Source organism: Mirounga angustirostris, unplaced genomic scaffold, assembly GCF_029215605.1.
Source record: "Mirounga angustirostris isolate CCGP_5_RB_7025 unplaced genomic scaffold, mMirAng1.0.hap1 SCAF_6, whole genome shotgun sequence".
Taxonomy (NCBI): domain Eukaryota; kingdom Metazoa; phylum Chordata; class Mammalia; order Carnivora; family Phocidae; genus Mirounga; species Mirounga angustirostris.
This window is the reverse complement of record NW_026991714.1, coordinates 50,127,569-50,147,975: the sequence shown is the minus strand read 5'-3', so window position 1 is coordinate 50,147,975 and position 20,407 is coordinate 50,127,569. Positions and strand designations below refer to the sequence as shown.

Genomic DNA, 20,407 nt, shown 5'->3' with positions numbered 1-20,407 from the left:
GAGGAAGTAAAAAGAGAAGAAATAAAAGGGGCTGAATACAAAACTATTTCTGCAATAGAATTGGTAAACATTTGGAGTTGAACATGAATAGAGAGGAGTTGAAGATGAAGTTAATGGGGTTGGAAGGGGGGTGGATGATTATTCTGTGGGTTTGCCTCTCACATTGATATCTCAATTTGTTCTGAGAAAAGCTCAACCAATACTTTGCCAACATATAGTGCTTGACCATCTACTATGGGGAAAAAAGAAAAACTTGGTTCCTGCCTCTGTGGTTAGAGGTGTATGCTATTTGTGTTTTTGTTGGTATACCTATTTTGAATATCCAGTTAAACCAGCTTCTGGAGGGCAGGGGGCATGTTTCATTCCTCTATGTTTATATCTACCCTCACCCCCCCACACACACTGTAGTTTATTATTAAACATTCCATAAATAGTCAATAAATAATCACATGTGGTTAGGTAGTGCTCATTTTATTCTCTTCTTTGGCTTCTCCTGGCATATATTATTTGGTAAATTCCTTATGAATTGAATATGGAATATTGGGATTCAGAACTGGAATTAGTATTTTCTTTTTAAATATATTTTTCTAATTAGAGAAACGAAGTAATAAATTAAATATGCATTATCCAGATGTGAAAGATCCCAAACAAATGGAGATGAAAGCTACTCCCCAATGTCCTCTCCCTTGTGTGCTGGTTTGAAAGTTTAAAATGCTTAAGTTTAATTTTCACCTCTATTGCTCATTCCCCAAGTGACCTTGGGACATGGCCTTTGTCTCATTTTCCCCATCAGTGGAATATGGATAATCATATTAATCTGTCTCACCAGGCGATGTGAGGACTAATTAAAAATGAGATTAGATTCAACTGAAGTCTTTCTAATGTGAGAAATATTAAACTTGGTGGTGCATGTCTGCAGTGCTGTTAGGTTTCTGGGAACAGTCTCTGGCCTTGGAACCGCTTATGACCCTAATGACACAGTAGCTGAGTCATGAGTGCCTGCAGCCTGCCCGGCTTGTTGGCCATACTACCTGTCCTGTTTCCATGCCCTGTGTGCCCAGCCCGATGGCCAGATCCATCCAGATTGCCTAGTAACTGAATAGCAGCCGGTGATCTTTTTACTTCTTTGGGCTCCCTCTGGGAGCTGCTTCCTGCCTGTCCTCTCTTACTTTCTTTTCATGCTCCCTTTTTTTGGATAGGAGCTCTGAAAATTCTTTGTGCTGACAAATCATTAAAAACAGCTGAATTAATAAATTCACTAAATAAGGCATGTATGTTGGTCTGCTCGGGGTGCTGTAACAAAATGCCATAGAATGGGTGACTTACACAATAGACATATATTTCTCAGAGTTCTGGTACATCCCAGGTCAATGTGCTGGATGATTCAGTTTCCTGGTGAGGGCTCTCTTTGTGGTGTGCTGATGACTGCCTTCTTGCTATGTCTTCACAGGGAAGAGAGAGAAAGGAAGTGCTGGTATGTCTTCTTTAAGAGAATTGATCCCCTCGTGATATCATCTAAACCTAATTACCTGTCAGAGGCCTTACCTCCAGATACCATCATATTGGGAGTTGGGGCTTGAACATATGCTTTTGGAGGAACAGCAATTGCTCATGCTCACATCACCTAAGCAGGAGATGTTCTGATACATAGAACTAAGTTTCCCAGGTTTCTTTAATAGGTGGCTACCTGAACTATGTAATTTTAGAGGTGCTATACATGCTTCTATTGTCTCTCTCAAATGTTTGTCTCCCACATATGACTCACAAAGTCTCAAACTTTCCCATATTAAAGTCATTTTTTTTCCTGAACATTTTCTATTTTATCTAGTTGCAGATACATATTTATCATTGACCCCTTAATATGTTAGCTGCTTTCCAGAAGGGTAGGAGAATATGTAGATACTATGGTAGAGATGGATACATTGGTCATGGGGGTTGTCAGAGCAAGCTGGGTCCCGCAAAGAAGTGGAGATGATGGAGGGAGAGAGAGAGCAGTGACTGACGGCAGACTTTAACACAACACTGCTGCTTTACCTATACCTCAACTGTCTACAATAGAATGTTAGAGAGAGGATGAGTATCAGATAACTTGACTTAGGTATTTTTCCTGCCTTAAGACCATATATTATATGGTCATTCTTTTCCCATAGTTGGAAAAGGTAAATATAAGATCCCTGGGACTACAGGCCATAGTTAAAAGAAAGGAAGAATGACTAGGTTCTCTAGTAGCCACCTTTGGGAGGGCTACTCTCCACCTTCACTCAGAAAACAAACAGAAACAGCTCCTGGTTGCACGGTATACTTAATAACATTAGTGAGTGTTTATTGTATGCCAGGTGCATACCAAGGAATCATTCCCCTTATTACCATTCCTGTTCAGTAAACAGGAAAGTGAGGGGCTGAGAATTCAGTTGCCTTTCCAAAGCTCCAGAGGTAGCAAATGTGGGATAAGTACATGAACCCAGGCAGTCTGATTCCAGAGTCCCCGTTCCTAACCGGTAGGAAGATTAAAAACAAATAACACATAAACTAGAAGCATAGGACTTGTAGAATACTCAGCTAAGAGATGAACACAGGGTGCTGGCCACCTGTTGGGACACCTCCCCAGGCTTTGCAAGCTTTAAGCTGGAGGAAGAGGTGACGTGCCACTGAACCCTGCCGAGCGAGGATCAGAGACCAGGGAAATGAGCGTGGGGAATATGTGAAACAGCCGATCAGTGGATGAGTCAATGAGATATACAGACAAGCATCCCTGAGATAAGGGGAATATAAACAAGACCCTTGCACAGAGAATAGGTTCCATATGGGGGAAAGGGAGACTGGACGCATCTACCAATTAACGGAGAGCAGAACAGCCAGATTGACGACCCAGGATGGCATGACAGGGTGAGCTTGAGAACTACGATAATCAGGCACACAAATTGAGCTGTTCATAGACACAGGAACCAAACATTAGACCAGGGCTAAAAGAAACAAGACTATTGGCAAGAAAATATTCTAGAATAAATATGACACCTCCCTCCTGCCATTCCTCAACTCAGCTGGACCTGAGTATTTCAGGGGGTGATAAAATAGTCATGTCTAAGTTGTGGAGAGAGCCTGGCAGAAATCAGGCAGGAGAGAAAATAGTCCGGGCCCCCTCTAGGCCTGTGTTTATATGGAAAAAGAAAACAGAGCTTCTCACTGTGAGCTGGGACAGGGTTTGCTGACTGATCGGGCTCTATTTCTTAAGACTCGGTCCTTGGATTTAGTAAGGATTCTTTCTAGCTATTTTTTCAGTGACCAAATTTTTTGAGAAAAGTTTAGCATGATTTGAATAGTCAAAATGCCATAGAAAAACCTTCATCTCCATTGGTCTTCTACCCAAATACAACCATTTTCCAAATCCTGGCAATTTTCCTTCACAATACCCCTCTGTCTGCTTTTTTTTTGATTCCGTATTGTGACCAAACAATTCTGTTCTTTTCAGTTCAGATCTGTTTGAGGTAAACTTCCACCTGCTCTGAATCCTTCCACTTCTGTCCTGAACATTTCCCACGCTGTCCCCAGATCCAACCTCTGAAACATAACTTTTATTGTGTTCCCCTTCTGCTCAGAACAAAACAAAAAACTAACAAAGCAAACCTTCCAGTGCTCCCTTATTGTCTTCAGGATAAGGACTAGCTAGATTCCTCTGAATGGAGATTTTGACCTAGTTCCAAATGTGGGCCATTAATACTTGAGGCAGAAAACCACAGATATATCTTTTTTTTTTTTTTTGTAATCTGAAATCTTGGCTTATATTTGCCCTCCTGCTGGGATTTTTCTCCTTAGGTCTCTGACCAAATCCCATCTGTGCTCAAAGATTGAATCTCTATATACTCCATAAAGCCTTTCTGAAATGTCCCAGCCCCTTTCCTATTCTGAACCTTACAGCTCTTATTGGTGCTATTAATTACTCTGGGAACCAATCCTCCACTGGCCTGGGATTTCTTCCCTATTGTCTCAGATGCTGTTCAGATTCTGCCTTATTCAGTGCTGATGACACCAAATCTTCTTTAATGGAGACTTTGTCATCCACAGAACCTACTGTGGGGCCTTGTACCTAGAAAACACACTACGTATGTATTGATAAGATATCCCAGGATTTCAGCAGCTATCCTCATGCTTGGCTCATAGTATATGTTTTGAACTTAAATATCCTAGATGATACATTTTTCATGGATTACTATAGCATTGACTTTTCCTCAGAGAGTGGCTTTGCATGCCCATACTTGTGTTGAGAGATTGGACTAGGTGCAGTACTGAGACATGGAGTGTGGTATATCATTACTATTAGATAACGATGCTGGAGGCAGCGTGGATGTGTCAGGATGATTATAGCACAAGCCTGGGCATCAACAGTGGCTCTGTGTCTTTTCTACAGATAGGTTCCTTAGTGGCTCAGGTCCTTGGTGTTTTAATTGGTAAAATGGGCATGATAATAATACCTACCTCACTGAGTTGTTGTGAGGGTTCAGTAAGATCATGCATACAATCCTTATAGCACAGTGCCTTATACACAGAAAATGCCATATATAAGATAAAAAAATAGTGTCTGGTTTCTCTATGATGACTTGTAGTTTATAAAACTATTTTTACCTTTAGGTTCATTCTTTATGCCAGGAGCTTTAAGAGAAATTGTATATGTCTGTGTGTGTGTTTGCGTGCATGTGTATATAGAATAAAAACACATATTTTAATGTTATATATCTATAATATACATATTGTATATTATTATGATACATCTATCTTACATATGAATACTGTATATATCAAATGTATGATATTTGTATGTGTGTATATGTGTATGGAATATATGTGTATTTTAAGTGTATATTACATGTATGTAATCATGTGTATATACACATATATCAAAGAGAGAGAGAATGAGAGAGAAAACAAGTGCTGTGAATTATATCCCAGGAACACTTGTGAACGCTCAAAATCATAGATTTAGATTTGCCCCAAAGTGTACCCTCTCTGTGAAGAGCTGGGTGTGGTATCGGAATGGCAAAAGGTTTGGTCTCCTGCTTTGATTTCTTTAAAAAGTTCCTTCCACCCTAGGAGTGTCTGCTTTCTCCTCAAAGTTTCTCCCCGTGTGCTTGATTGCTGAGGAGAGAGTGAGAAAGAGAGAGCGGGAGGAGAGATGGAGGGAGGCAAGGAGGAGAGAAGGAATGAGAGAATGGGGAAAGAAAAAAAATAAGATGCTCAGCAAACAGCAGGAGGGCCAAGAAAAATATTTAATGCAAACAATGAATATTGTTGTTTCCTCCCACAGTCTGCATTCCCAGTCATCTTCCACAGGCAGGTGTGGGGAGCCAAGAAATGCCAAGCTGCCTGGCATGGGCGTGCATGTGGCAGGGCGCTGGGGGGCGAGCACGCGTGGCGGGCTGTGCTAGAACATTCCCCTTGCCAGCTCAGGCCGGCCTCAACCTCCCATGAACTGCAGGCTGGCCAAGGAACCAGAAGACAGGGACAGAGGAAGTAGAGGCTCAAAGTCGGAGCAGAACCCCAGCCATCTGCCCTGGTGCTTCTCCAGCCCTTTCTCCCAGCTGCAGGTTCTCCACCTCTGACTTCAACCAAGTTCCTCAGCCTTTTGTCTCCTTCACCTCCCAGAGCTACTATGTCAGCTCTCAAACAGAGTATGTACGGTGTAAGGTTCCCCTTGTGTGGGCTGCAGGCCTGGGACCACAGCTGGTGGAGGGCCAAGAGAGGGGGAGCTGTGTGAGTGACTGCCGACCACGGGGACAGGGGTCAGGCAGGTCCCACCTGCTCAGCAAGGTGTCTGCAGTGGCCGAACTTATGCTCCTACTTTCATTCTTCTGAATCTTTAAGTTTGCTTCTCTAAGGGTCTGCTGTTGCTGAGCCTGTACCTGGAAGGGCATGCTGAGCCATTTTCAGGTGCTGTTGTAGAGAGAGTAATTGATAGTGAGCACAGATTACCTGGGGAGGCGAGGGAACAAGATAGAGGAAAAGCACCTTATCTTGGAGGAAAGGCAAGAGGAATGGAAAGCAGAAAGTCTCTTCTAGAGGGGAATCCGTGACTCTCACTCACCAAACATTCATTGAGAACCTACTGTGCTATGTTAGGCTTTGCGCTACTTCGGGGTCCTGCTGCTCATGGAATGAAGCAGGAGAGGAAGAGGGAATGCACAATGTGCCCCTGCCCCCGTGGTCCTTACAGAGTCAAAGCTCTTGTGTTCAAGGTTTCTGTCTCTAACTCTGAAACACAGTAGGCTGGCTCCAGTTAGCGGGAGAGGAGGCAGGAAATTCCCCACACAAACAATTGTGAATCCATTCCTCTTTTAAAGAAGAAAGCCAGATGCAGGCCCCCTCTGCTGCTGCCACCTTCCCCAGCCCCCATCAGAACAAAAAAAACACAAAATCACGGGAATCAGTGGGCCCACCAGGCTGGCTGTGGAGAGGCGGATGAGGTCCGATGGTGTGTCATTATTAGTTCTTGCTGGGAGCCCAAGCCCAGCCTTTGCTCATCACAAATATCAGGGCTCTGAGACAACTGCATCTTGAGAAGTGTTGCTGTGTGGTTCAAGAAGGGAGGGCGATGGCACAGGATTGGGAGTCACTGGCATAAAATGTGGACCAGCCAACTTCTTAGGATCAGCAGGTCCTGAGACAAGGGCAAGCGTGCAGGACAGGAGTCAGACTGTTGGAGGAGGAGAAGAAAGGTCTGGGGGTTTCTTTGTTTAAGACATGGAGACAAGCTATGGCCTAGAGGAGCCTGGCAGTGACCTCGTAGTTATGGAGATGTGACGAGGGAATAAGGATCGTGGCCGGGAGCAGAGCACTGGGCACTGTCACGGTCAGTCTCATGCAGTTGGGCCCAAAGGGGGAGGGGGAAAAAAGCCAGAGGTACCAAGCGCCTTAGCATGGGTGAGGCCTCCAGGTCGAGTGAGGGCCAGGACACGCTCCCATCAGTAGCAGTGGCTCACTCCTGGGGCATTTCGCAACACATGGGGCAGGCCACGAAATCCCGAGGGCTGCCTCATTTGGTTTTGAGCCCCTAAGACCACGTGACCTGTGGTGGGATGTCCTCTTCTGTCTCTATCTCTTGGGAAATAAAGGTCTAATTTTAAGCCAACATTTTTGTGGCACAGATCAATGCAGACTCTACATGAGTGTCCCCCTGCCTTGTCTTCACCACTCGGGGCTCTCACCCCACCCCCGGCCCCTGCCTCGGGGTGGGCTGTAGAAGCACCTGGCTATGTTGGGCCCAGCTGGGAGGCCAGTGGAGAAGTAGGCTGGCGTACGTTTGTCAGTGAGGTAGAAGAGTCTGCACCACTGGGTCTTTATTTGCAGCAAAATGAAAGGGGCTGCTAGGAGGTTATTTTTGGCTGAAAAGTAAGTCACAGAGAGTCTTCTCACTTTCCTGTTTTCCTGTGGTGCCTGTCAGGGAAGAGGTGTCTGTGATGGTTTGGGGTTTTTCAGAGGCTAAGACACTCAAGTCACCACTCTGGTTTTGAGGAGAGCCCTGGTTTCCAGGAGCCAGTCAGGCCTCTCCCACTCTGTTTTTATAATTTCCAGACCCATTTTCCTTGTCACCTGACTCCTTCATGACTCAGATGGTGCATTTGTGGTGAAAGGGAATGGGGCAGGAGGTGCAGGAATGAGAGCATCCATAGCTTTGACTCTAAAGTGTTGCTGGTAGAATCTTGAAGTTTTTCTGACCAGAGTCTCTGTGGAGGGAACCCAGACACCAACCCACAACAGTAAAAGTAATGGTAGTGTTCCTGCCACCTTCATAAAACTAGGATTCCTTGAGTACTTACTGTGGACCAAGGACTGGGCTAAATATTTCACCTCCATTTGCTCATTTACCCCTTACAACAATCTATGAGGTTGTTGTTATTCTCACTCACCAACCAGGATACTGCTACTTAAAGAAGTTCAGTAATTTGCTCCAATTTAAGAGTTGGTAAGGAGCAGAGCTGGGATCTGGGCACAGGTTTATCGAACACCATATCCCATGCTCTTGATCACCAGACTGTACAGCCTTGATCATTTTCCAGAGCAGGAGATATTAAGCCCTGTGTACCTTGAAGCCGATGAAAATTTTACAGGAAAAAGAAGTCATTTGACCTTATTTTGTTTGCTTTTCTTTTTCCATCTCAGTGTATCCCAACTATTTCTCTCAGAAGAATTGTTTTTTTGCACTATTTGATTATTTCTATTCTGTGACTGTGCTTTGGTTTTGGTGTCAGACAGAGATAAACTGGTTATAATCAGGCTTTTCTTTTGGACCCTATAAAGTTGCACATTGGCTTTTCCTTTTTTGAGGGTCTGGTGGATTGCTCTGACAGAGAGGTTTGAAGCCCTACACAAAAGCTATATGACCTCACATGGGCCAGTAAAGTATAATAGGACCACAGGACTAAACCCCAACTTCAGATCCCTCTCTCAGGGCTACCAAATGGGGTGCTTCCCTCTGCCCGTCCAACAGAATATGTGTCTTCATTGCCTTTCTTTGAATTACATCTTGCTTGTCTGTTGTATGTAGAGCAGACTCTTGGCCTTCCAGGGTCTACTCTACCATTTCAACTGCTATCTGGTAACCCAGCAGATCCTTAATATCTTAGTGATTAGTGGATTTGCATCATCTAGTCTTCAGGGCTGGTAGGTAGGAACAGATCTCCCAGTTGCAAGTGAGCCAAGTTACCTGGGCGGCATTGCTGTATGACTATGTCATTCCATATCAGTCCTCATGAACACAGCCTTCTTATTAAAATACTAACAATGTCACTTACACATTCCCCACCTTGCGGAGGCCCAAGATCTGGGCCCCTATTCCCAATCAGCTGTGAAAACCTAACCACTTGATTATAGATATTTGCAAACACCCCGAAGACAGCCATGCTTTCCCTACCTTCTTCCTGCTCTGGTTTTGAGCTTCTGTTTGTTTTTGACCCCTGGTAATTTTTCTTCTTTTCTTATTATCCCAGCTCTGGAGTTGAAAGGATATTGTTAAATTTTATCCAACATTTTTAGGTTGTTTATAGAAGGAGAACTTTCAGATGGTATATTCTACTGTCTCTTCCCACTCTTAAATAAATGTATACCAATGCTCTGTACATAGTAGGAGAGGAATAATGGAAAGGAGGGATCTGGTCACAAAATATGCTAAGGAAATGTTGTTAGCCACCCTCATATTTATTCATTTATTGAGAACCTCCTGTGGCATCAGGCATTCAACTAGCAGCTGGTACTATAAAGATTAGACTCTGAGCCCTTGATAGTACAGAGTGTTAAGTCCTGTATAATGCCTATATGGGTAAAATATACCATAGTAACACACAGGCAGGGAGGACTCTCTGGGCCCAGGAAGCCAGATGAGATTTTCCAGAGGAGGTTGTATGTAAGAAACTCTTCCTGCAGAATCCATCTCAGGGTATCTATTTTAATTTTACATTTTCCAAGAAGATTGTTGCAAACCCACAAATGTGAGATCATTGGCACCCTCCCACCCCAAGGGGTGAACACTGGAGGAGGGGAACAGCTCCATTTCCTCTTTCCGTCAGATGACTGCAGTGAGCAGAGAAATATCTGGCTTGAGCATTCTGGGACCCAGAAATAAATGTCTCTGGGTTGCAGGCATCTGCCGATGGGATGGGAGCATAGTGCTGCTTCCTCCTGGGGAAATCAGCCTCTAAGGAAATACGTGCAGACCAAGCCCCAAGGCTGAAGGAGTGATAGTGCCAGGCAGCTTATTTGGAATAAACTTTGACCCGCAACTGAGAAAAGCAGAAGTGAAGTTGTTGGGGTTCAGGGGAATTGATATATGTATAGCCCTTTTTTTTCTTCTATGTTGGATCGTTGGGTTCACTTTATTGTTAATGCTCCTGTACCTAAGCCTGTTGTATAGAAGTGCCAAAGGAATTTAAATTACCCTGCATTCCCAATAAATTAAAAGAGGAATGAAATCATCACATAGTGGTAGCATGCTATAGTAGAAGGAACATCAGATCAAGAATCCAGAGACTCTAACTTATTCCTAGGATGGCCACCAACTCACCTTACAAACAAGACATTTCTTTTTTTTAAGGCTCCATTTCATCATTTGTACAATAAGAGTTTCGTACTAAATAGTCTTCAAGGCTCTGTCCAACCTTAGAATTTCATGTATCTATGATCCTTTAAAAAAACCCAAAAGGCAAGTAGTGTTCTGGTCATCAAGGGTTCTTGAGGGGCCTCAAAGACCTCATAAGTTTTGCTTGTGAAATTCTAAGAGCAACCTTGCAGTGAAGCCCAGGCAGTATGAACATGGTAGGCAGATCTTTGGGATGAATAGAGAATGAGAATCAGGCCAAGCATTCATTGGAAAGCCAGAGAAAAAGAGAAAATGAGCACACATTCATATATATATATATATTTATAAGAGTTTCCATTTACTGCAAGGCCTCCACTGGGCCTGACACCACAGCTTCTCTGGGAAAGGGCATCTTTGGGACCTAATGCAGCCTCATCAAGAAGAAATGGATGTAGGTCTGATTTGTCATTCACGTAACTAGAGAGTTTTGATGGGAAATGATGTGGGAGAAAGAAAACAGTGTTGAGCATTAGGCACAAATGTGATTAGCATCTTCTCCTGGTCTGAAGGAGATGAAGATCAAGATGAAGGATCAAGATCAGAATTCTGCCCTGTGCCCTATAGGGAGATAGTCACTTTTGGCTAAGATCCCAACCTGTAGGTCATCAGAGCAGAACATCTAAAGTTCAAAACTAACCTTTCTAAAACATCAATGTGGTCATGAGTTCTGTTGCAAGCTGTAGAAGAAAAATGTTCTTAATGTAATTGAAGTAATAGAAGTGTTATCACCCAATCAGTCAATGTTTGTGGAGCTCTTCCTCGGGGTGGGCCCTGTGATAAGCAGTCTGGGACCACCTGGCTCTCTATTTTCACCCTTTTTCTCCCTTACAAGTTTTCTCAGGCTTCCCCTCTGAATCATCCAGTCCTAACCTCTCCTCCTAGAGGCTAGATGTAGCAGAGCCAGCCCCTGAAAGCCCTTACAAATCTCCCCAACCAAAATCTGGCTTAGGCACTTCTGTCCTCATCCCTATGCTAGCACTTATCATCATAAGCTATACTTGTTTACAGTGAATTTTCTCAAGGGCTGGAACTGTGTTTTATTTATCTTTGTATCCTCATAACAATGCCTGGCACATAGAGGTTTGTAATAAAGGATATTGAATGACTGAATGAATGACTATATCCATAGACAACAGATAGGGCCACCATCTCCATGCCTAACTTTCCAGAACAACCTTAAACAGAAAATAACATAAAGAATATAGATAACATAAAGAAGAAATTATCTCTACTTTGAGAAGTTTCCAAAGTTGTACAGTTTCCATAGTCATATAGGCATATGGGCTGATAGCCCTTCTTCAGATTTCATCACTGACCCACAGCCATTTATACGGCTATCTCATCTGCCTGGAACACAGCTAGCTGGCCATAGATATCATCAAGATCATGCATCATGAGAAGAGAAACCTAGCCTCTCTCTCAGATCTAGGTATTGACTTCAGGTATAATTTTAAGAAGCTTGACTCATGAAAAGTATGTGTGTGTGTGTGTGTGTGTGTTTTGGAGAAGGCTCACTTAATGAAAGGGTAAGTAGCCCAATACAGAGAGTCTTCCTGTAAATGAAAATGAAAAATGTTCATGTTGGGCGCCTGGGTGGCTCAGTTGGTTAAGCGACTGCCTTCGGCTCAGGTCATGATCCTGGAGTCCCTGGATCGAGTCCTGCATCGGGCTCCCTGCTCGGCAGGGAGTCTGCTTCTTCCTCTGACCCTCCCCCCTCTCATGTGCTTTCTCCCATTCTCTCTCTCAAATAAATAAATAAAATCTTTAAAAAAAAGAAAAAAAGAAAAATGTTCATGTTGATGACTTTGTATTCCATTACTTATTAAAAGGCAGGATAAGAGGAATATTATATGTTTTTTTTCTTTTATCAAAATGGTTAAAATGGAAAATGAAAACATGTCTCCTTAAGAAATAGGCTACAGGTATTTGAAAAACTCACTTATATGACGCACTCTGTTTACAGATGTTACAGGATAAGTGAGGTATATGTATGGGGAGTAAAAATTCACCTCTGGACACACTGTGCAGAGAAACCTTGCACCCCCCCTTGGGGGAAGTTTCCTGCAGCAGGAGTGCTGTCCCCAGGCCGACACCTTTCCATTATGGGGATTTTGATCTAATCTATGTTCAGTCTTCAGATGCTTTAAACACTTTGGATCAATTAGTCGTTTTTCCCTTCCTATTTTTTCCATTGTAACTTTGGACTCAAGCTCTCAAGTTTCCCAGGCACATGTTGCCATAGGAGACTCTGTTTGTTTAGGGTGGAGTAGTTGTTTTTGGCAGGTTGGGGGAGGAACAATTAATTCTAATAGGTATATAGTAAATTAAACACTCGGGTCTTTCCAACCTTTTCTCCGGTTTTCTGCCCCTTTTTATAAATTCCCTTTTCTTCCCAGATGACACTTTAAGAGCAGAAAAGAAGCAGTTTCTAGAAATCATGTTCAGGCTCTTGCAGTAGATGCCCCTTGGGAGCTGGAGAAGGTCACCTAGACCATTTCTGCTCTTTTCAACCTATCTTCCCTAGTGTTCCTAAGATGAGAAGCCATCCTTGGGGTAGACTTTGGAAACAAAGATCCCCCTGGATCCTTTATTAATCCATTCAAAAGTTTAAGTTGTTATTACGAAAAGGAAGCTCTCACTTTAATCCTCCATACTGAAGACCATACTTTTTACACGTAAGTGAAGTATTTTGGGTGCTCTTTGGGTTTTTATAGGCAATAACATGAAAAATAAAGAAGGAACAGATTAAGTTTTGCCAATGAGTCAGTCAGGGTTGGAGAAAAAGTAACAGATGCAGTGTTAGAGGAGGGAAATATACTCCACCAAACACTTGAAAAAGAAGAAAGAAAACTCGGTGGGGGGGGTGGGGGGGGTGGATCTCAGTAGATGTATCTGGTCCTCCTGGGAGGACCTGAGAGCATTTATGGATGTTAAGGATGTAGCTAGCTGTATTTTGACTCCTATTATTGGGCTGCAATTGTAACCCCAAGTCCTGATTGTATAGTTATCCCCAGTTCTGCAGAGCCAGAGTCACTCACTCCGGTGTTAAAGACAAATGCACATCTCAAAATCTCTGTCTTCTATCCCAGTGAGGCCTGTGTTGAAAACAAAATTCATTTTTACTTCCTGCTCTCAACTGCCTTTGCCGTGCAGCTGTGGAACAGCTGTTGAGTTCCACCCCACAAGTAGCAACTTTTCAGTGACTGGAATCCTGGTATATATCTGGAATGATGTTCAAATGACCTCAGGACCCCATAGAATAAATCAAAACATTGAAGTAATAATTTGGATGAGCTCGTTCTGATGTAATTCAATTGCTGAAAATTATTTAATGGCCTTTTTTTTTTTTTAGCTTAGTGATCTATCTATCTCATCAAAGCACAGTGAAATAGGGAACAGTCCCTCTATTTGACATTTAAGGAGGGTGGGGGGAGAGAGTGATTTAAACATGCAAAGCTGGAAGGTGACCTCAGAACTCAAAAGTCTACTGACTGTCTTGTGGTCCAAAGAGTTTTGCCACAAGACGTTTCCTGAGGCTTCGCAATTGGGTATCCACTCAGGATGGGAAGCGGCCAATGTGATTGAGTAGGTGGGCTGGCTGGTATGCCCTCCAGGATGCTGTGGGACACTGTTTTTCTCCAGGAGTGGTTCTAGGGAAACAATGCATTGGGCTTCTGAGCTATTTTTTAACCGCTTGTTGCTGTTCTTATCATACATTCCCTTTTGGGGAGAAACACTCCATAAACTCTGGTTTAGCTGGACCCCTTTCCCATTTTGGTTTCTGTTAACTTGTAGCAGTAACAGGAATGAATGGAAACAGTTTAGCTTCCTCTGCTCTCACCCTGTGTCTAGCTGCTGTGCATTAGGTAGCTGTACATGTGAGACTATTTCTTTTTTTTTTTTTTTAAGATTTTATTTATTTATTTGACAGAGAGAGAGATAGCGAGAGCAGGAACACAAGCAGGGGGAGTGGGAGAGCGAGAAGCAGGCTTCCTGCTGAGCAGGGAGCCCGATGTGGGACTCGATCCCAGGACCCTGGGATCATGACCTGAGCCGAAGGCAGACGCTTAACGACTGAGCCACCCAGGCGCCCCATGTGAGACTATTTCTGTTCCAACACTGGTGTCCCAAACCCTAGGACCCCTGCATTCTGGACAGACAAATTTGAGTCTTCATAGCATGCCAGGACTACCAGGGTCCCTGAATACAAGTACCAGGAGAAGGGGTGGAAATTATGATTCTTAATTCAGGAGAGGCAGCAGAAAGTCAAGATACATGAGTTCTAATCCCAAAGTCTGCTTGACCCTAGCTATGTGACCCAGGGCAGTGTTTGTCATTTCTATGCATCTCCATTAAAGCCAACCTTGCCTGTAGCACAGGCTTTTCCTGAGGATCAACAGAGTTAAAATGTGTGAAAATATTTGGTAACCTACTTTATATAAAGACCTATTATTACAAGAAGGTGAAAAGTTGACCAAGGGGTTTAAATGAACCATTCTGGACCCTAGAGTTGGTCAGAAGCAGGTGTTGCAGGTGAAATTTGACAAATCCTTGGGTCTAATGGTCTTGAGACTTCTCAACTTTTTGAGAATGTTAGGTCAGTTTGTATCCTGCCCCTTGGGTGCTCTCCCCTAATATCTCTTGAATTTCATGGATTATGGTGGGGATGGGCAGGAGAGTAGTGCAAAGCCCAGTGAAACTGTTCTTAGACACTGACTTCTCATGTCCTCACCAGCCTTTCCAAGCAGATGGATGGTGTGATACCATCAACAACCGGGCCTACTGCCACTATGATGGGGGAGACTGCTGCTCTTCCACGCTCTCCTCCAAGAAGGTAAGTGAGCATACCTGCGGGTAACAGGCAGGGCAGGGGCTCCAGAAATAGAGGCAGTGGCTTTGGCTGGTTCTCCTTCATTCTGCATCATTTTTACTCTGTAGTCAAGAGGGATTTATAATGAATAAACATTGACACTTCTATGGTGACAGGATTAAAGGCAGTGATTTTAGGTGAGGTTGTTAGAAAACACTAGTCCTCTAGTAGTTGGTCCTGGAACTCCTTCAGAAAAGCCATGGCTTTTGCTCCTCAAAGACTCACATCTGCTTATCATTGTCCAGGATACACCTCTGTTGGCAGAGAATTATGGCCTCTTCCCCCTGGGGAGGCACAATTACCAAAGAAGTGACGTCTGATTATTATTAATCTTCATAATTAAATTAATAATCCTATGTAGTATATTATAAGCATATTTCAAGTTTATGTTGAATGGCTACCACAAGCTACTTGGAGCACTCCCTAGACCATATCCTGAGCAGTAATCTTTTTCTCAGTTCCTTTTATCTCTATTTCTCTGGGCTCTATTAAATTGACAGATATGCTCAAGCTAAACCTGTGAAATTGAATAGGTTGAAATTTTGCTCTAATACGGATAAAAAGCCAAGTGCTCCAAAGATACTTGATGCTAGCTGGCCAATTTGATGAATCAGAAATATGCAAGAGATAGTATTTCTTTCCTTGTACATGTCTTCACAATAAGTCACACCTACGTGATCTCCTCTACAGACTTGAGTACTATGGCACCTAATGGCTGATATGACTCACTGTTCAGTATATGCTGGACACTGTTCTCACCACTTAGGTGAATTAACTTATTTAATGCAGAATGCTCAGGGGCTTATCAGATCACTGTTCAATTTGGCCCTCTTTTGCTCTAAAAATTAATAAATCCCAAACCAAAAGAAACAGATCAAGAACTTGGAAAACAGGTCAGAAATCATGTCAACTAGTTATTGTTCTCATTTACAGACGGTAACTGGTCATGGATCCCATCTCTACACAGGAAAATATGACCACTTCAGAAGAAAGCAAGCAATTCTAGCCTCATCTCCATCTCACACTCAGTAAATCTAGGGTTTGTCTTTAATGGATTTCAGTGCCTATAGCCAGCATATACTAGAATCAGGATTGAAAACACTTCATGGGGCACCTGGGTGGCTCAGTTTGTTGACTATCCAACTCTTGATTTCAGCTCAGATCGTGATCTCAGGGTTGTGAGTTTGAGCCCTACATTGGCTCCATGCTAAGCATTCTATTGACATTTTCTCTCTCTCTGTCTTTCTGCCCCTTCCCCTTACTCTCTCTCTCTTGCAAATAAATAAATAAATAAAATCTTAAAAAAAAAGAAAAAGAAAAAGCACTTTATTCCTGTAAATCACATTTTATCTCACATGTGAAAATATGCTGGAAAATTTCCCCAAATAATACCACCCATTTTCCAACTGCCTTGCCCAGTCACCAAGCCCATCTTTTCAGTGTGCTTGGACGATTAAATGCTATGCCTATCTATTTTCACCTCACTAGACTGTCCATGCCCAAAGGGTAGAATCCTTGCCAAAACTTTTTACATCATATCTCTCAAAATGCCCAATTCTCTCTGAAGCTAGTTATGGACACTCAAAAAGTATATTTGTCTGTTGGTGCTGTAGTGCGAACAGGTAGAGAATAACTTTTGCTGGATCATTTTTGGTGCAGAGTAGGGATAATTATATAGCAAGAAGGCAATCCGGCCACAGACAATGGGTAGAGAGATGCATTGTTTCACCAAGTCAGAGTACATCCTGGGTTCAAGATGGGCAAAACCTCATGCTTATAAGATGGCAGAGATGATCGTATGGCTCCAAGAACACCAAGAAGTAGGAGCCATAGAGCTAGGCTGTAGAGCCTTGGTTTTCCAGATAGTGTTACGACCTTAAGTTAAGTCATTCAATCTCTCTTGGCCTTCCCTATAAAAAGAAAATGCTAACATCCATCTTATCTACTTTACAGGGATTTTGTGAAGAGGATAATGGCAACAAAAACATTAGCAGTGGTTCTTGACATTAGTGATTATATTAGAAGTAGTAGTGACAGGTGTTATAGATGCCTGGAAATGTGTGTTTTATATCCATCATTTTATTTAAATCACACTAACACCCTCTGGGGTAGTTACTGTTGTCCTTCCACTGTATGTTTGTGTGTATACACACACACACACACACACAAAGTGAAGCAAGGAAGATTTACCTTGCTCAAAGAGACATGATGTGTAAGTGAAAGAACTGAGTGTTCGTTTCAGTTCTGTGATATTAACAGTAATCCCACACTTCCTCTGGGACCAAGTGAGAAAAGCAGAAGCTGGTTGAAAAGTATGAAGCTTGGCAAGAAAATGGGTTATTTCAACTTCTCTTTGATTTCCCCTAGGTCATTCCATTTGCTGCTGACTGTGACCTGGATGAATGCACCTGCCGAGACCCCAAGGCTGAAGAAAATCAGTAACTGTGGGATCAAGCCCCTCCTTCCACTGCCCTGGAGGCAGGAAGAAAGAGAGGCCTCCATAGCAGAAAACAAAAGGTGAATGAAGAAGAAATGTTGTGAAATGAAGGAAGGAGGAAGAGCATGAGGATCTTACAGACATGCAGGAGAATGTTTATAGGTGCCAACTGTTGCATCAGGTAGTCCAAGTAGGGAAGAATCACAGGCAAAAGTTTCTTCAAAGAGGCAGTTGATTAAAAGTGGAAGGAGAAATATGATAGATATACAAGGACCCTCCTCCCCCATTTATATTCTATTCAACCCCATCCTCAACTCTTGCCCTACTCCCCGCTCTGCACCCCGCCAACTATTCAGCCCCACCCAACTTGTAAACCAATACCAAAATACTAGAAGAGAAGTTGCCAGGGACACTCTGTTAACACCCATTTTGAATGGATTGCCATCTTTCAGGGCTCATCTACTCTAAACTGGCTCCCTTTCTTTCGTGTAGTCTCCTTTAGTAATAATGAGGTTAGTTATTAATTCTTTATAGGTATTTAAACATAATTATATAAATCTATTATATATATTATATTTTTTGCTGTCTACTAAGCTAAAAATTATACATTGTTCCACATATTGCTGCTGTGAAGTTCACTTCCAAAATGAATCCTGAGGGTTTGAGGACAGCAAGAAAAGTTGTTCTGCCATTTTTCTATTGATGGGGGTTGGCAGGTTGAAAGGGAAGTGGTGAAGGGGAGGGAGAGAGAAATTAGGTGTTCTTGATATGAACATGTCAGCTAATCATCTTTCATGAGCAGGAAGCTGGGCCCAGTTTGAGGAGATGAAGGGTTGGGATGATAACATTAAGAGGCATGGCAAGTTGGGTGGGAGTACCTATTGGTGCTGGGGCAGGAGAACCAGACTGTGGTTCTTGTGTATCTATCCAAAAAGAATATATTCACTACTTTTCACTTCTCAGAACTCTTAGTTGGAGTTAGTGAGACCCAGGATTCTCTACATTCCCATATGTGCCTGTTCCAAGGGTGGCTCTTACCCTCCAGTCAGTGAGCAAGTTTATACTGGGGCTTGTTCTCTGATTGCCAGGATTACAGGAACTCACACATTCCTCATGGTTGGCCTGTGCCCTCTCTCCTTCTGAGTCCCCAAACCTGGCTATCATTCACAGACACATGACCAATCGCTGATCTGGGGAAAAAAATGTTATGGACATGACATAGGGAGAAAATGGGAGGAGACAGAAGAACAGGCAGAGATGGGGGAGCCAAAGGAGGCCATAGAGATGGGAGAGGCCAGGAGTAAATTAGAGCCCCAGGCAGGAGGATGAAATGAGTCAAAGAGACTTGGGCTTGTTCCAAGTCTCCAGAACAGATCGGAGGGGAATCCTTCAAGCAATGCAGGATCTGAGGTAAATTCTATTCGAGTACAACATATATCCATGACCTAGAGTTTTTGATTGAGCAGGCTATGGAAACACATGGAGCAAGGGTGACACTCTGTGGGAAGAGAGAAGAATTTCAACTTATTTAGGGTCCATTTTGTTGTCATTATCCTTTCTTGTTCAATAGATGGACTGTGGGTAAAATGACCACATTAACCTGCCTCTATTTACATCCCAGGCTTACTCTTTTTGCACATGGTCTATTGCAGTTGTTTTTGGTAACAGTTTCTGGATTAAGCCTTGGGGAAAGAGAGTTAATTTCTTGCTCAACACTTCAGTTTGTTATCTCAAGGAGGGCTGGAAGGCTTGCTTCTCCCTCAGAGCTTCCTCTCCAGTGGAAGCGAAGAACAGGCCAAAATTAGAGTGCAACCTTGGTCTCTCTGAATCATCTGCTCTTTGGCTCTGACCACAAGATTTCGACTCTTCCCACCAACACTGAAGCAATGGCTTTGCAAATAGGAAGAGGAAATATTCCCCACTGCTATCTTGAGGAAAGAACCATATTCTGGAATGGGAAAAAAAGAAAGGGGTATACACATATTTATCTCTAGGGATATAAAATGAGGGTGGCACCATCACTGGGGAAAGGAAGTAGCAGAGATTGCCCATCCAAAAAACCCTTGTCCTCTATGTTTCTAGCCATAAGGGAAACCTAGATACCTACTTCTCATTGTCTGGGTTCACATTTAGTACCCCAAAAAGAGAATAAATATTCCTAGGATTGTAGTAGGCTTCAATATGGAAAGGACAGTGGAAAAAGTTTAGATCCTCCATTTTTTTTTTACAAAGTTGTAAAATTGTTTTCTTGGGGAGAGTATCCAAATTCTTGGAAGTGCATCAAGCTCTTTGTCAGGGAATCCTGCTTGTCTGAGACTGAGGCAGCAGAATAGGTATCTTGGGCATCGCCCAGCTCAGGAAGGCTACAGCTCCTCCACAAGGCTGCAAGCCTGTGGTTCACACCAGTGTGGGTCTGTGCTCAGTCTCTTCACAGAAGGAACAGTGAGAACATTTCTCTGTCATACTTCATTTACAAATATTTTATTCTCCATTGGCAACATCTGCAATCCACTTCTGCCCTGAAAAGGCAAGAGGGCAGTTTCTGTGGTGTGTGGAAAGCCCTTCTGGCTGAAGGCTGCCTGGCCCTCATCAGGTCGGGCCATTCAGAGATGGCGGGCTCTTCTAGCCAGTGTCCCTGGGGCCCAGGGTGTTGAGCTCTCATGTCACTAATAAAGTGGAAGGACAGAGACACCGTGGTCACAGATTCCCAGGAGATATCAACTCCCACTCACTCTATGTGGTGGTCTGTATTTGGCTGCTCTTACCCATCCATGGGGTCATGGAGGACCTCTCCCACAAAGCCCTTCTTTGTTCCAAAAGTCACTTCTCTGCTTCTTTTTTTTTTCCTAGTAACCAGGGGCTCTGGTTGTCCAGGTTGCCCAGGACTAGCTGACTCTAATGGTTAGTGTGACAGTCTCCAACCAGAGAGATGAGAGGACAGAGTAAGGAGAATGGCAGCAGGCAAACCTGTATGTGA

At 43.2% G+C, this 20,407-nt stretch overlaps 1 protein-coding gene across 2 annotated transcripts in view; it reads left to right on the top strand.

The window, feature by feature from the left end:
• The window catches only part of PAPPA2 (pappalysin 2), a 295,094-nt gene extending 276,010 nt beyond the window's left edge, over positions 1–19,084 (top strand). For both annotated transcript variants that reach the window (XM_064594278.1, XM_064594279.1), the window contains 2 exons: positions 14,859–14,957; positions 17,361–19,084. In XM_064594278.1, coding sequence (XP_064450348.1) covers positions 14,859–14,957; positions 17,361–17,435 — 174 coding nt within the window. In that variant the 3' untranslated portion in view covers positions 17,436–19,084. The remainder of the gene's footprint in view (positions 1–14,858; positions 14,958–17,360) is intronic.
• The last annotated feature ends 1,323 nt before the right edge of the window (positions 19,085–20,407 follow it).